The 15,069-nt window shown below is 41.2% G+C and overlaps 1 protein-coding gene across 15 annotated transcripts in view; it reads left to right on the top strand.

Moving 5' to 3' along the window:
* The window catches only part of ANKS1B (ankyrin repeat and sterile alpha motif domain containing 1B), a 999,563-nt gene that overhangs the window by 130,199 nt on the left and 854,295 nt on the right, over positions 1 to 15,069 (top strand). For 14 of the 15 annotated variants that reach the window (XM_084796582.1, XM_084796560.1, XM_084796578.1 and 11 more), the window contains exons 2-3: positions 1,546 to 1,626; positions 11,937 to 12,093. In XM_084796582.1, coding sequence (XP_084652708.1) covers positions 1,546 to 1,626; positions 11,937 to 12,093 — 238 coding nt within the window. Of the gene's footprint in view, positions 1 to 1,545; positions 1,627 to 11,936; positions 12,094 to 15,069 lie in introns of those variants that run through there. The other variant, XM_084796566.1, reaches the window with a different exon arrangement.

Below are 15,069 nucleotides of genomic sequence, written 5' to 3' on the forward strand. Positions count from 1 at the left end.
CAGTAGTCCTGTAAATCCTTTAGTGAATGAATTCCACAGTGCTAATGACTCCCATCTTTTTTTTCTCTTCTTGATGGGTACTCACAAGATTCTTCCTTTTATTATTAAAATTATAAAGCATATGTTTATGTCTGTAGTCTTTATATCAATAGTTTCATTTCATATTCATCAATTCCCAAAAGAGGGGTTGTTAGGTAAATAGTGTCCGTATATGAAAACATTTTTGATTATGCCATGGTAACTTTCAAGAATGTTGTTGAGTTCAATTAGCAGCCTGTAACATTCCTTTTCACCGTGCCTCCATTGTTTATCATGAATGATATTCTAAAGATACATCATAAGGACATTTTCATTCAGGTGTTTATATTGAGGCTCGTCTCCCACTACGTCTCTCCACCCCTTCTACTTATACGTCCCTTACCATTAGTCCCCCTGGTTTAGTTTCATTTGGACATCCATGTTATATGAACATATATATGCATGTGTGCTTTTGTATATTTGTATAAGCAGATGAACCCGCATTGTTTTAGGTCTCTCTTTAAAAAATCTAGAAACCACAAATTAAAGGAAACTTGATTGGTTGTTCCGTGACTGCATTAATTTGCCTAATATTCTTAGTTGCATTTGTCTTTCTACTAGTGAGGAAACGCCATGCTTCTTTCTCGCTGAACAACTTTTGTTGTGCATCTAGACCACATGTTTTTTTTTTCTTCTTCTAAATCCATTTCTCGGTTGTTGGACACCTGGGTGTTGGGTCCCACTTAGTTACTGTGAATGGTGCAGTGATGAACGGAACTTCTCTTCTCGTGTCTCGCCATTTCAGTTAGGGTTATGTTCTCTTTGCTCATCATCCTGAAACAAGTGACAAGGTCCTTCTTCCTTTTACTTTAATGGTATTCCTTTATATGCTTGTGCCACACTTGCTTGGTTCATATGTGGAGGATTGACACGCATGTAGGTTGTTTGACTGTCTCAACTATTGGTGGACAGTGCTGCCAGTGCACACAGGAGTGTTGTTATTTTTTTTATCGCCATAATGCTAACTTCTTTTTGGTATATGTTCAGAGGCATAATTCCCAGGCCATATGAAGGTTTATTTTTAGTTTATTTTAAAATCTCCATAGTGTTTTCATAATGACTATATCATTTAAATTTCTGCTAGCAGTATTCAGGCACCTGCTATTCCCAAAGCCCTCACAAGCACTGTCTGACTTCTCAGAAGCAGCTATGAAAAGAATAAGAATAACTATCCTAATACTTGTATTAATATTTCATACTGCTTTTGACTTGTGAAGTTGATTAGTGATGAAATTTGATGGTTAATGAATTGTGAGCTTTTTCATATACCTGTTGTCTATTTTTATATTCTCTTTGGAGAATGGATATTCAGGAAGTTTTCTTTGGTACAGACACGAAAGATGGCATTTCGTACAGAACTGCAGTTCTCATAAGCCGCTTGCCGCCTACTGTGGGACTTGGTGGCTCTCGCTCTTGAGAGTGTGACTGTACACAACTGTTAACTCGGTGCTTGTGTTTTGTTTGCAGCATCTGGCGAGGTCCCAACGTGAACTGCACAGACAGTTCGGGTTACACCGCCTTACACCACGCGGCCTTAAATGGACATAAGTAAGTGCCACTTACCCGGACTGGAAGTTTTATGTACTCAGTTACATGTGAAGACATTAACTGTATCTGTTGATGCCTTTCTCATTTCACCAGCCTTCTGGTCTTAGGCAAGCGAGGGAGGAGGCACGGGATGGCAACACTGATAAATTAAGCATGGGAGGAATTTCATTGAGCATGAATATGTTTAGAGTATCAGTTGAAAGAAGTGGTGAAAAGTACCACACAAGAATGTTTGGAACAGTGGCAGGACTGTGCTAGCTAATCCTGTGTAGTTTTAGGGAAAGAATGGGATAAAAAAATCACTGCCTACCTCGTCTTGGCATTTACATAGACCCACTCAACACAGGGCTGGGCTCTTGCTGGAGTCCTGCCATTATAAACCATGCGACTTAGGTGATGTTTTCTTTGTCATCAACAATCACCTTTCTTAGCTCCAATCTGTTTGATCTTACAGAATTAATGTTTTAATTGGTAAGCTAGTTTAGGCTATGGGGCACGAGAGAACATAAAACCACACCTAACACGCTATATCTGATAGTTTCACTAGGTAAATTAACGGGTGAGTGATAAAGCGTGGTGCATTTTCTTGGTGACACAGGTGTTCTTTTGCTGCCAGGAAAAAAAAAAGTCCCATTTCCTGTGTCTCCCTTTCCTTCTTGTTTTTCCTTTGGGAAGGATGATGCAAGCTAGTCTTCCCAGATTTGGCTCTTTTCATTTGGCCTTTGTGTTTTGGATGGGGCGTGGTGATCAAATCATGCCTGTATCCCACTCAGCACTTGGGAAACACTGGCTGGAGGATCAGGAGTTCAAGGTCATCCTTGGCCATGTCATGAGTTCAAGGGCAGTCTGAACTACATGAGAACTTACGTAAAAAGCATATGTATTTTTTTTCCTCCCACTTAATGTTTGTTTAAATTTGAAACACACCTGCCTTACTTAATACTTGATCTTTAGCTTGGTGGCCATGAGACACTAACTTCAAAATTTTTTACAATTTTTGTATTATTACCATTACCGCTTCTATCTTAAGGCTTACCATGTGAATCTAATCATCAGTACATTTTAAAAAAATCATCCGAGTTTCACAAACTGTTATAAATGTAATGTCCCTTTCTTAGTATTGGATTAACAAATCACATTTATTTTTATCGGTTCCTTTTTATATTGTATCATCGTTTCCCTTCTAGCTTAGAGTGTTTTGTTATGACAGGGTTTTTTACTATCAAATTGTTTTTCTTTTTTAAATTTATTTTTCTTTATTTTTAAAGATTTATTATTTTGTATACAGTGTTTCACCTGCAGGCCAGAAGAGGGCATCAGATCACATTATAGGTGGTTGTGAGCCACCATGTGGTTGCTGGAAATTGAACTCAGGACCTTTGGAAGAGCAGCCGGTGCTCTTAACCTCTGAGCCATCGCTCCAGCCCTCAATTTGTTTTTCTATAGAATGGAAAATACATCTGCATGTCTGTTTGTCTGTCTGTCACTATTTTCATTTTGAAGGTAGGTCCCTGCCTATATAACCCCACCTTGCCTCAGTCTCATGATATTTCAGTCCCTCTGGAAAGCGAGGATTTCGGGTGTGCGTCACCATGCTCAGCTCACAATTCCCCTTTAAAAGTGAAATTATTGTTTATTCTTATTTGTATCTGGACGATCCGGTTCCAAGGCAAATTCAAGTTAGTTTAAAGCACAAATAATGATGTTTCTCTTGCAGTTGGAGCTCAGGTTTCTGGCAAGCATAAACTCCACGAGGCATGACGCTTACAGTTTTTGACCTGCCTCTGAGTTACACTCATTTTGAGGTTTCTTATAGTGTTACTATAAACACTTCTCAAGTGTCTGGGAGCAAGCTAGACTTGTCGCCTTTCTAAATTTTCAGCAAATTTATTTCCTGAACATTATTGATTTACATATGATGGCCTGGAGAAATGTAACTATTTGCGCCTGTTATCGACATGCAGAGTAAAGATAATTTAAAGGGACTGAACAATAATCATTAAGATCGTCATAAAGAAAATAGTCTGCCTAGTGCTTTTTTGTTTGTTTGTTTGTTTTTGTTTGTTTTTTCAAGATGGGGTCTCTCTGTATAGTCTTAGCTGACCTAGACTCACTTTGTAGAGCAGGCTGACCTCAAACTCACAGCAATCCGCCAGCCTCTGCCTCGAAGTGCTGGGATTAAAGGTGTGTGTCACCACGCCTGGCTTTCGGTTACGTATTTTTAAGCATCATGTTCTTTGTAGATGTTCTACATGTACGTATCTTTGGTTTTTATCTGATGCATTCATTTACCAGCCACTTTCTAGCAAGGTTTTTCTCAGTATCATCCTATTGCATATGCTTTGGGAAAAGTAGGAAAGTGTCTAACCTGCCGACTGCTTGCTTTTAATGTTTTATTAGGGATATTCTTAGACCCCAGGTCAGTGTGTATCAAATACTTTGGTTAGATATTCTTCATTGTTTCATTCAGTTACATTTTTGAGATATACACTGTGTATTGTTTGTTTCTCAGTTTTGTTTTATGATGCAATAGCTCTAAAACTTGGAGTATAATACGTATTTCTTGATTATTATATATTTATATTACCTACAGACTTCTGCACTTAGACACCACTGGTCCCACCCAGCCCCACTTACTGGGTAAGTGGACAAAGCAGGCCATTTTGGATAAATGATGCAGCGCCCTCTTTTATAGTAAGGCAAGGTCGTACCCAGAACCTCAGTATTCTGGTTACAAGTCTATGCTTTTATCAGTTTTCCATGCTGCCTCTTCCGGTGTTTAGTCTCTTTATGCCTTTTCTATGGAGTGTTATTTATTTCTAAGATCCCTTCCAATGCCATCAGTTAGTATTTTCTCATGGAATCCTACTTAGCACTGTCTTAAGTTAAAAGATTTTTTGTTTTGTTTTTTGTTTCTTCGAGACAGGGTTTCTCTGTGTACCCTTGGCTTTGTAGGCCAGGCTGGCCTCGAACTCACAGAGATCCACTTACCTCTGCCTCCCGAGTGCTGGGATTAAAGGCACGTGCCACCACACCAAGCATTAAAACAGCAACAACAAAAAAAGTATTTCAGGGAGAGAAAAATATCATTAAATGTAGAAAGGGATGGTACTTCTTTTGTTCTCTATTGCTGCTCTGCATGGGTCATTAACACTTAAAAAAAAAGATTTATTTATTATTTTGTATACAGTGCTCTGCTTGCATGTACACCTCCAGGCCAGAAGAGGGCATCAGATCATGTTATAGATGGTTGTGAGCCACCATGTGGTTGCTGGGGATTGAACTCAGGACCTCTGGAAGAGCAGTCAGTGCTCTCAACCTCCGAGCCATCTCTCCAGGCCCTGGTCATTAATACTTTATTACACTCTATTTTTCTTTAGGAGACCTTAGCAGATACTATAAAAAGCGTACTCCATTCTTTTTTTTTTTTTTTTTTTTTTTTTTTTTTTTGGTTTTTCGAGACAGGGTTTCTCTGTGTAGCCTTGGCTGTCCTGGACTCACTTTGTAGACCAGGTTGGCCTCAAACTCACAGCGATTCTGCCTGCCTGTGCCTCCCGAGTGCTGGGATTACAGGCGTGAGCACTCTTGTTGCTGTTGTGATTCCTCGTCCAGAGTCCCTGGGCTCACAGAGCTGGGGAGAATGTTTCAGGGTTCTCTATTTTACTCTTTTGCTTTCAATGTAATTTTTATGTCACCCCCACCATGTGACCAGCCCTAAGCAGCCACACTGCTGGTTGAGTCCATTTCTTCCCCTTTGGTGTGTTTTCCTGGAGGCCTTTGTTTACCAACAGGAGCTAATCCTTAAATGGGGAAGCATTTTCTCCCCAGATGCATTATCTCATACAGAACTATTTATCTCCAATCAGCCAGGTTGGACACAACAGAAATTGTACTCTGTTGCTGGTTTCCAGGGCCATTTGCAATTACAGAATAGAAAGGGATTACCTTCAAGTGACAGGAAAAAATAAAAAAAAAAATCACGGCCAATAGAACAAAATCTATGAGGAATGATTATAAACAATTTACACTACAGACACAACCCCCCCCCCATTGTCCCCTGAGTAATGATGCTTGGCCTTCCTTCCTCCCGCACCCCGTCCCTTCCTTCCCCTTTCTGAGCTCTCCTACCCATTTTGCGGTCTCTCTTCTGTTCCTCTTTCCTGTTTGATTTTTTCCCCCCTTTCTTCCTCTGTTCCGTTGTCTCATTTTGTTTTGTAATTAATTAGTTAACACATGCCCAGAATGGAGAGCAAGACCTCCTGAGTGTGTGCTAGCCCTAGCACTCTCTCCACTGCCCAGCTGCACTTCCAGCCCCCCTGTGGAGCCCTCCCTCCAGGCTCCTTTCCCCTCCCTCCAGGCTCCTTTCCCCTCCCCCCAGGCTCCTTTCCCCTCCCCCCAGGCTCCTTTCCCCTCCCCCCAGGCTCCTTTCCCCTCCCTCCAGGCTCCTTTCCCCTCCCTCCAGGCTCCTTTCCCCTCCCTCCAGGCTCCTTTCCCCTCCCTCCAGGCTCCTTTCCCCTCCCCCCAGGCTCCTTTCCCCTCCCCCCAGGCTCCTTTCCCCTCCCCCCAGGCTCCTTTCCCCTCCCTCCAGGCTCCTTTCCCCTCCCCCCAGGCTCCTTTCCCCTCCCTCCAGGCTCCTTTCCCCTCCCTCCAGGCTCCTTTCCCCTCCCTCCAGGCTCCTTTCCCCTCCCCCCAGGCTCCTTTCCCCTCCCTCCAGGCTCCTTTCCCCTCCCTCCAGGCTCCTTTCCCCTCCCTCCAGGCTCCTTTCCCCTCCCCCCAGGCTCCTTTCCCCTCCCTCCAGGCTCCTTTCCCCTCCCCCCAGGCTCCTTTCCCCTCCCTCCAGGCTCCTTTCCCCTCCCCCCAGGCTCCTTTCCCCTCCCTCCAGGCTCCTTTCCCCTCCCTCCAGGCTCCTTTCCCCTCCCTCCAGGCTCCTTTCCCCTCCCCCCAGGCTCCTTTCCCCTCCCCCCAGGCTCCTTTCCCCTCCCTCCAGGCTCCTTTCCCCTCCCTCCAGGCTCCTTTCCCCTCCCCCCAGGCTCCTTTCCCCTCCCCCCAGGCTCCTTTCCCCTCCCCCCAGGCTCCTTTCCCCTCCCCCCAGGCTCCTTTCCCCTCCCCCCAGGCTCCTTTCCCCTCCCCCCAGGCTCCTTTCCCCTCCCTCCAGGCTCCTTTCCCCTCCCCCCAGGCTCCTTTCCCCTCCCCCCAGGCTCCTTTCCCCTCCCCCCAGGCTCCTTTCCCCTCCCCCCAGGCTCCTTTCCCCTCCCCCCAGGCTCCTTTCCCCTCCCTCCAGGCTCCTTTCCCCTCCCCCCAGGCTCCTTTCCCCTCCCTCCAGGCTCCTTTCCCCTCCCCCCAGGCTCCTTTCCCCTCCCTCTAGGCTCCTTTTCCCTCCCTCCAGGCTCCTTTTCCCTCCCTCCAGGCTCCTTTTCCCTTCTTTCTGTCCTTCTTTTTCTGTATTTTTTTCCTTTTCTTTTGGGAGGTGTGTTTTCTTACAAGCTGACTTTTGAGAGCCCCGTTACACCCCCAACCTCCATCTTGTGAGGGATATTTAAAAAAATTTTTTTTTACCTTTCTCAGTAAGATTTTGCTTTAAATTTAACTCAAGTACTTATAATTTCATTTTATTCTCCTTCTCTAATTAGGAAATTGCTCCTTATTTTGCTTAAGTCTTATTTCTCATGCTATGCTGGATGTGTTGTGATACTATTTGAATACTCTTGTAAAATAAAAATGTCTCAAATTATTTTTATTCTTTGGAGATATACATAGTATATAATATAGTGCTTGTGGAGTCAAAGTACTTTCTGTTCTTCTCTTTTAGTATTTAATATTTGATCGACCTTAGTATCTGTAATCTAAATTGTGTGTTAAATTACAGCTTGTAGTTTTGATTTCCTTTTTCTTAGTATTTTTTTTTAATGGATGAGGGAGTACTCTAAAAATTTATAATTATATACATAAGGTTGTTGGAATAACTAGAAACCCCTTTGATTTGCTTGTCTTTTTTTTTTTCTTCACAATCTAGAAATTGTAAGGGTGAATTCATTATTCACTATCACCCTATCACTAGAAGCTCCAGTGATAGCTCCATGTCCCCATGCCTGCCAGATGCACCCAGCACACCTGAGACGTTATTTACTTTAGAGAGAAGCAGGTGACCCAAGGGAAGTCTGATATCTAGCCCATGAGGTTTGAACCTTTCATTGACTTAGTTAATTCTGCCTCCAGATGAAGCTGTTATTTTGACACCTACTGACAGGCAATAGGATAAAATAAGCATGGTTGTAATGCAGTTACGTGGGATCTTGTTGAGAAAAAAAATGAAGTTGGTCCCATTGATTACTTTGGTTTTGCTTAGATTTTATTCTGAACTTCTTCAAAGATATTTAATGTTAGTCAGAAATGTCTTTTTATATTTATCAGAACATGAATGCAGATTAGATTAGAGAGAAAACAACACTTTAAATTTTTTATTTTTATCTGAATTTACATATATTACCTGCAAAATTATTAAATTATTTAAATAGGATTATTTTTGATTTAATTTGATACTTTGTTTTGTATCTGACAATAAAGTGACTGTTTTCTTGACCCCACCCACTGCTTTGATGTAGTGTGGTGTGTATGAGTGTGTGTGCATCTTTATGTGTGTACATGTGTGTGCATGTGCGTGTGTGTGTGTGTGTGTGTGTGTGTGTGTGTGTGTGTGTGTGTTTCATGGGGCTAACATTGAATTCAGGTTTTGCACACGCTAATTGTGTACTGTCACTACTGGGTCATGCCATTAACCCTGGACCACAGCAGGTATCAAGTGCTGGCTATGGAAACATTGTTTCTTTGTTTGTAAAATGCAGGGATTCCTTTGTTGCTTCCTAATATATAGACATCAACGGTGTAACTTAATATCTAATGTAAGCAATAAAACACAGGCAGCATCCCCTGAATATGGTCTTAGATTCAACCTAAATGAAAAGAAAAAGTAATAATACTGAGTTAGTTTGTTACTTTCCAAATTTAGATATAGAAAGTACTCAAAATTTAATTTGTTCTTAATGAGCCGGTATAAAAAAGGCTATCTAATTAGCTCTAGGTATGATACATCTAGATACACCATAAGAGAGATTAATGACAGTTTATTAGTGACAGTTTATTAAATTATTGTGTTTACAGTTCAATAAAACTGCCAGGTACTTATTTGATTAGAAGTCTAACTTTGTATTTAATAAGTATGTTTTTAAACTGATTCTGAACTCAGCTGGTTCACTAGTTTATATATTCGAATAAGGTTATAAAACTCAACATAAGTAAAAATTTAAAGAAAAGTTTAAATCTAAAGATACATGCTTTTACGGAGCAGCCTGTATTTATTCCCAGGTACTTGGGAGGTTGAGGCAGTAGTTGAAAACCATCCTTAAATTTGGCAGGACTTTTTTCTCAGAATAAAGTAAAAAAAAAATGTTTAGTAAAAATTGTTAGCTAAAGCATTTGTCTGCGCATTCATTGCCCTGGATTCAGCGCACTAATACTGCAGAAAAACAACAAAATGTAATAAACACACTTAAAAATGTACAACGTGGAATGATTGGGACAGCTAGATGGGCTGGTTGGTGAGAGCTTTGGCTATCAGGTCTGATGACCTGGTTTCATCGCCCCCTTACCCACATGGTGGAAGGAGGCAACCTGCTTTAACTAGGTGCCCTCTGACCTCTATACATGTGTGCCCCACAGTGGAATAAACTAGTGTGACAAATTTAAAAAGATAGTATTTAGTTATGATCTTGTTGTAATTTATAAACACACAGATTATCCCTTTCTGATTTAGGTACTGAATGGTTATAATTTTATGTACAGAATGCAAATGTTTATGAGAAGCCACTGTTTAAAAACAACCACTTTTCAATATGTCATGAGTTTTCTTGATAAACAGTGAATGCCTATCTATATAATTAGGAAATATTGACAGAGCTTGACTCCAAGAATAAATTCTGAATTTTAGATGGGAGTAAAAGGAAGTAAAAGTTTTGATTTCCTCAGTCTTTTCTATCTACCCCTTGAGAGGCATTTTTGTCTGTGTTGTATTACTGTGATGAAATGGTCAAGGCTGGGTAACGTTATAAAGAAAAGAAAAACGCGGGGATCATTTTCCCGTTTATTATTCTACAGATGCCAGTAACATAACAGATTTGGGACTTCAGGCCCGATTCTGGCTGTCTTGTGGGTTTTTCTTATTCATAACTGTTGAGCGGATCCTTCTTACCTCGAGGTAGCTCTTATCTCCCGTGGCAGAGATGAGGGAAATCATGTGAACTGCACGAACGACAAGTTTTGCGTCTAGTTATGTTCTTATTAGATACAAATACTCACACTTACGTGACGGGTTACTGTTAGCACGTGACTCGTGAGCCCCATTTAACGCTCTCGCCGTACTTGGGCAGGAGATACCGGTCTGTTGCTCTAGTGTTCTCTTCCAGAAAGGAAGAGGAATTGAGGCTAAAATTAAAAGTTAAGTAGTTTGCATAGCTAAAGTCACAAACCCAGCCTTCTAAATTCAGTTCTTGTTAGATAATACTCTTTTTCTAAAAGGCATGCTAGGATGTAATTTATGGGACTGGAGAGATGGCTCAGCAGTTAAGAACATTTCCCAAGGACCCGAGTTCAGGTCCCAGCACCCACACTGGGTGGCCGATAACTGCCTGTAACTCCGGCTCCAGGGATCTTGAATTATTCTGGCTTTCACAGTCACTCTCACATGTTCTTATGCACACATGGACACACAGGTGCATAAGATGGAAATGCAACCATCTCTTCAAAGAGATACAATTTATGTCCTAGTTTCTCAGAAATCTCATTAGAAGGTTAAGATTCCTCAGAACATGAAAAGTATATTTATAATGTGTTCTCTTTTTCTCATCATAATCTCATGCTGCAGCTGTACCTGGTGGTCCGGCTACATTTTGGACAGTGTGATTTACCGTTTATCGTTATTTTGCATTATATCTGTTTCCTGTAAGCTGTTCCTCACTGCTTTTTTTTTTATTTTTGTTTTTGTGTTTTGTTTTTCCAAGACAGTGTTTCTCTGTGTAGCCCTGTCTGGCTGTCCTGGTCTCCCTTTGTAGACTAGGGTGACCTTGAACTCACAGTGATTGATCTGCCCACCTCTGCCCATCTCTGAGTGCTGGGATTAAAGGTCTCATTGCTTTTTAAATAGTCACTTATTTTTCTCATTTATTACTCTTAGTTTAATCTCATGAAAAAATAAATTTAGGTCTTTCTGTTATAGGCATTCTTCCTATTGGTGATTTTTTAAAAAAACACCTAAGCATCAACTTTAGTTTGTAACTGTGCATATGTTGGTATTTTTGCCTGAGTTTACACACGTGCGTGTGCCAGGTTTCACTCAATGAATCACTAGAATTTGTGTCCAAATGCAGCCAAATGAAACACAACTTTTGCTTAGAATCCTGTTTTGTAGTTGTTTTGTAGAAAGCTCAGAATAATAGAAACTCATAATTGTCAATCAGTTCTTCTTGAGATTATTTCATTGAAGGCTTTTATTCTGAAAATTGGGTGGGTTTTAAATATAGAAACTGATAGCAGGCGAGCTACTGAGCCTACAGGGAGTTCTACTCTTTGGATCACTTCCTGAGCTTGTTTGTAGTTGTGATACAGTACTATATTTAAGTTGCTAGCCCCGTTACCCACATACCTACATTACCTCACTCGTTTCAGTTCTCTCTGGGGTGATATAAAAAACCCCGAATTTATCTTGGTACATGATAACTTTAGTTTTTGGAAACAGGGAGTTTGCTTATAGCTTCAGTTTTTACTTCTAGCTGACTCCTAGATATGGGTTATCTGGAAAGAAGGTTCATTCACTAAACGGGAGGGAGGTGATGATGTAACTTTTTATTGACTTTATTTAACTCATTCATTTAATGAAGTAAGATATGTATTGTCCAAGTGCATTCTATGAAGTAACTTTATTGGTTAGTCAAAGCTCTGGGGTATATGTGAGTGTGTGCACTTGCGTGAGTACGTGCGTGTGTGTGTGTGTGTGTGCGCGCGAGTGTGTGTATGTGTGTGTGTGTGTGTGTGTGTGTGTGTGTGTGTGTTTTGGGAGGGTGTCTGAGTATTTTCTAAGTGAAATAGTGTGTCAACTATGTGAACCCTTAATTCCAATCCTAAATTGTAGTGCCTTGAATGACTGTTTTAAGTGCCAGCTAGACTCTAAGAAATGTTCATAGTTACCTAATAAAATCCGTGTCGTTCAGCCTATTTTCTTTTCTGTTGTTTTCTTTTATTTTCTATTACTTTCCTCTCAGGGACATAGTTCTCAAACTCCTTCAGTATGAGGCATCAACCAATGTGGCAGACAACAAAGGGTACTTCCCCATCCATCTGGCTGCCTGGAAAGGAGATGTGGAGATTGTGAAGATTCTCATTCACCACGGACCTTCACATTCCAGAGTCAATGAACAGGTGCACGGGCCGAATGTTTGTTCATGCCGTAATTTGCTCTCAAGGTTTGGAAAGGCAAAGCCACATTGAGAAATTGATTGTTGTTATCTTTACTCTGGCAAAAATCAATGTACTGCTGAATTGCCTGAAGGGGAAATTTGAACAATTCTTTGGGTTTGGACATGATGCACAGGCCCCATGAGTTTGTTTATCATGCACAGACTCTGTGGGTTTGGACATGATGCACAGACTCTGTGGGTTCGGACATGATGCACAGACTCTGTGGGTTTGGACATGATGCACAGACTCTGTGGGTTTGGACATGATGCACAGACTCTATGGGTTCGGACATGATGCACAGACTCTATGGGTTCGGACATGATGCACAGACTCTATGGGTTCGGACATGATGCACAGACTCTGTGGGTTTGGACATGATGCACAGACTCTGTGGGTTTGGACATGATGCACAGACTCTGTGGGTTTGGACATGATGCACAGACTCTGTGGGTTCGGACATGATGCACAGGGTCTATAGGTTCAGACATGATGCACAGACTCTGTGGGTTTGGACATGATGCACAGACTCTATGGGTTTGGACATGATGCACAGACTCTATGGGTTCGGACATGATGCACAGACTCTATGGGTTCGGACATGATGCACAGACTCTGTGGGTTTGGACATGATGCACAGACTCTGTGGGTTTGGACATGATGCACAGACTCTGTGGGTTCGGACATGATGCACAGGGTCTATAGGTTCAGACATGATGCACAGACTCTGTGGGTTTGGACATGATGCACAGACTCTGTGGGTTCGGACATGATGCACAGGGTCTATAGGTTCAGACATGATGCACAGAGTCTGTGGGTTCGGACATGATGCACAGACTCTGTGGGTTTGGACATGATGCACAGACTCTGTGGGTTTGGACATGATGCACAGACTCTGTGGGTTCGGACATGATGCACAGGGTCTATAGGTTCAGACATGATGCACAGACTCTGTGGGTTTGGACATGATGCACAGACTCTGTGGGTTCGGACATGATGCACAGGGTCTATAGGTTCAGACATGATGCACAGAGTCTGTGGGTTCGGACATGATGCACAGACTCTGTGGGTTCGGACATGATGCACAGACTCTGTGGGTTTGGACATGATGCACAGACTCTGTGGGTTTGGACATGATGCACAGAGTCTATAGGTTCAGACATGATGCACAGACTCTGTGGGTTCGGACATGATGCACAGACTCTATGGGTTCAGACATGATGCACAGAGTCTATAGGTTCAGACATGATGCACAGAGTCTGTGGGTTCGGACATGATGCACAGACTCTGTGGGTTCGGACATGATGCACAGACTCTATGGGTTCGGACGTGATGCACAGACTCTATGGGTTCAGACATGATGCACAGAGTCTGTGGGTTCGGATATGATGCACAGACTCTATGGGTTCAGACATGATGCACAGACAGTAAAGCATTTGGGAAGATAGTCCATTAAAAATAAAATCCCCACATATAAGAAATCATGGTAAAGTTTTTGCCTGCCTTATTGAATCATCCATTTTATATCTATTGAATATTTAAAGATAGAGCAGTGTTCATGTTTGCAATGAGAACTGGTGTTCCTTAATAAAAATTTAAATGCTTAAACATTTATAGTGATCATTTGCACCATGCTGTCTGTTTACATAGCTTCTTCCCAGTTAAGTATACTTTTTGGGAGTCAATATGTAAAATAGAGTATGAGTAGTTTCTGGACGTATAGAAAGTCAAAATTTTCCTCTAAACACACACACACACACACACACACACACACACACACACACACACACACACACACACACACCCCAAAGATGTCCAGAGCAGACTGAGCACCACAGAGCATTGTATAATTATGGCAAAGTCAGAAAATTTGTAAGATCATAATATCTGTATTGCAGACAATGAAAGGAATACGACTCCGGGCATTAAAACTGATAAGAATGCATTTTTTTTTTGAGAGTGTAAAATATGGCCTCCTAATACAGAGTAACAGACACCTTGAGCTCTGCATGCCCCCTACTGTTCCCATTTTGTAAAAGTATATTTGAAAGCCAGCATGCGGTCTAACAATTGAATTACAACCACAGTATTAAGCTGCAGCTTGGCGCTCGTCCAGTGCCAGTGTAAATAGATTACTGTAGGGCAAACGCTTCTAATTAAAGGACAATTACCATATTGTTCAAATAGCTATAGATTTTGCAGACTCTTGCCTGACATTAAGAGTAAATAAGAATGAGGAGTAACACTAGCTTTAAACAACAAAGGCAAAAAGAAACGCTTCGACCAAATGCAACGTTGAAAGAACTAGTCAGTAAAAAGCGTTTTATTTGTTGGAGAAGTATCTCATTACTTTTTACGACAATAAAATTTTGTGTTTGTAATGTGAGAAAAATGTAGGATTTCAAAATTAGGCTTCATTCAAGTCTTTTTAAAAAAAAAAAAAAGATGGACACGGCTGTCTTTATCAGCATACCAGGCTAAAAGAAAATTTGTGAGAAGAAAATTTGTGAGAATCCTTTTCTGTTCCTGAGAAACCAGAATTTAGATTATTTACCAGATGAGCCATCTGGTGGTTATTCTTAAAACTGTCTGCATGGCGCAAAGCCAGCCCCCAAAAACAAGGTGGAAAACCACTCAAGGTTAAAAGACAAGGTGTTATTTTATATGAACAAAATGGTTTTTATTTTTAAGTGACAAAAAAAAAAAAAAAAAAAAAAAAAAAAAGAACCATACAGTGGTCGTTTATAGTTGAAAGTCGAACTTTTTAAAGTGGTGTAACTACATAGGTATGATTCGAGGGAAATACTTGGTTTTGGTAAATATCGAACATTGATCAAATTATGAAAAAAATACTCCTTTTAAGGAGATTGGAATGGGAAATTCTTTTTTTTTTTCTCTTCCATTTCTATTGCTGCGTGCTGTGGTTTTGTTGGGGACAGG

This window comes from Acomys minous (assembly GCF_964271855.1).
Source record: "Acomys minous genome assembly, chromosome: 9".
In the NCBI taxonomy this organism is placed as follows: Eukaryota; Metazoa; Chordata; class Mammalia; order Rodentia; family Muridae; genus Acomys; species Acomys minous.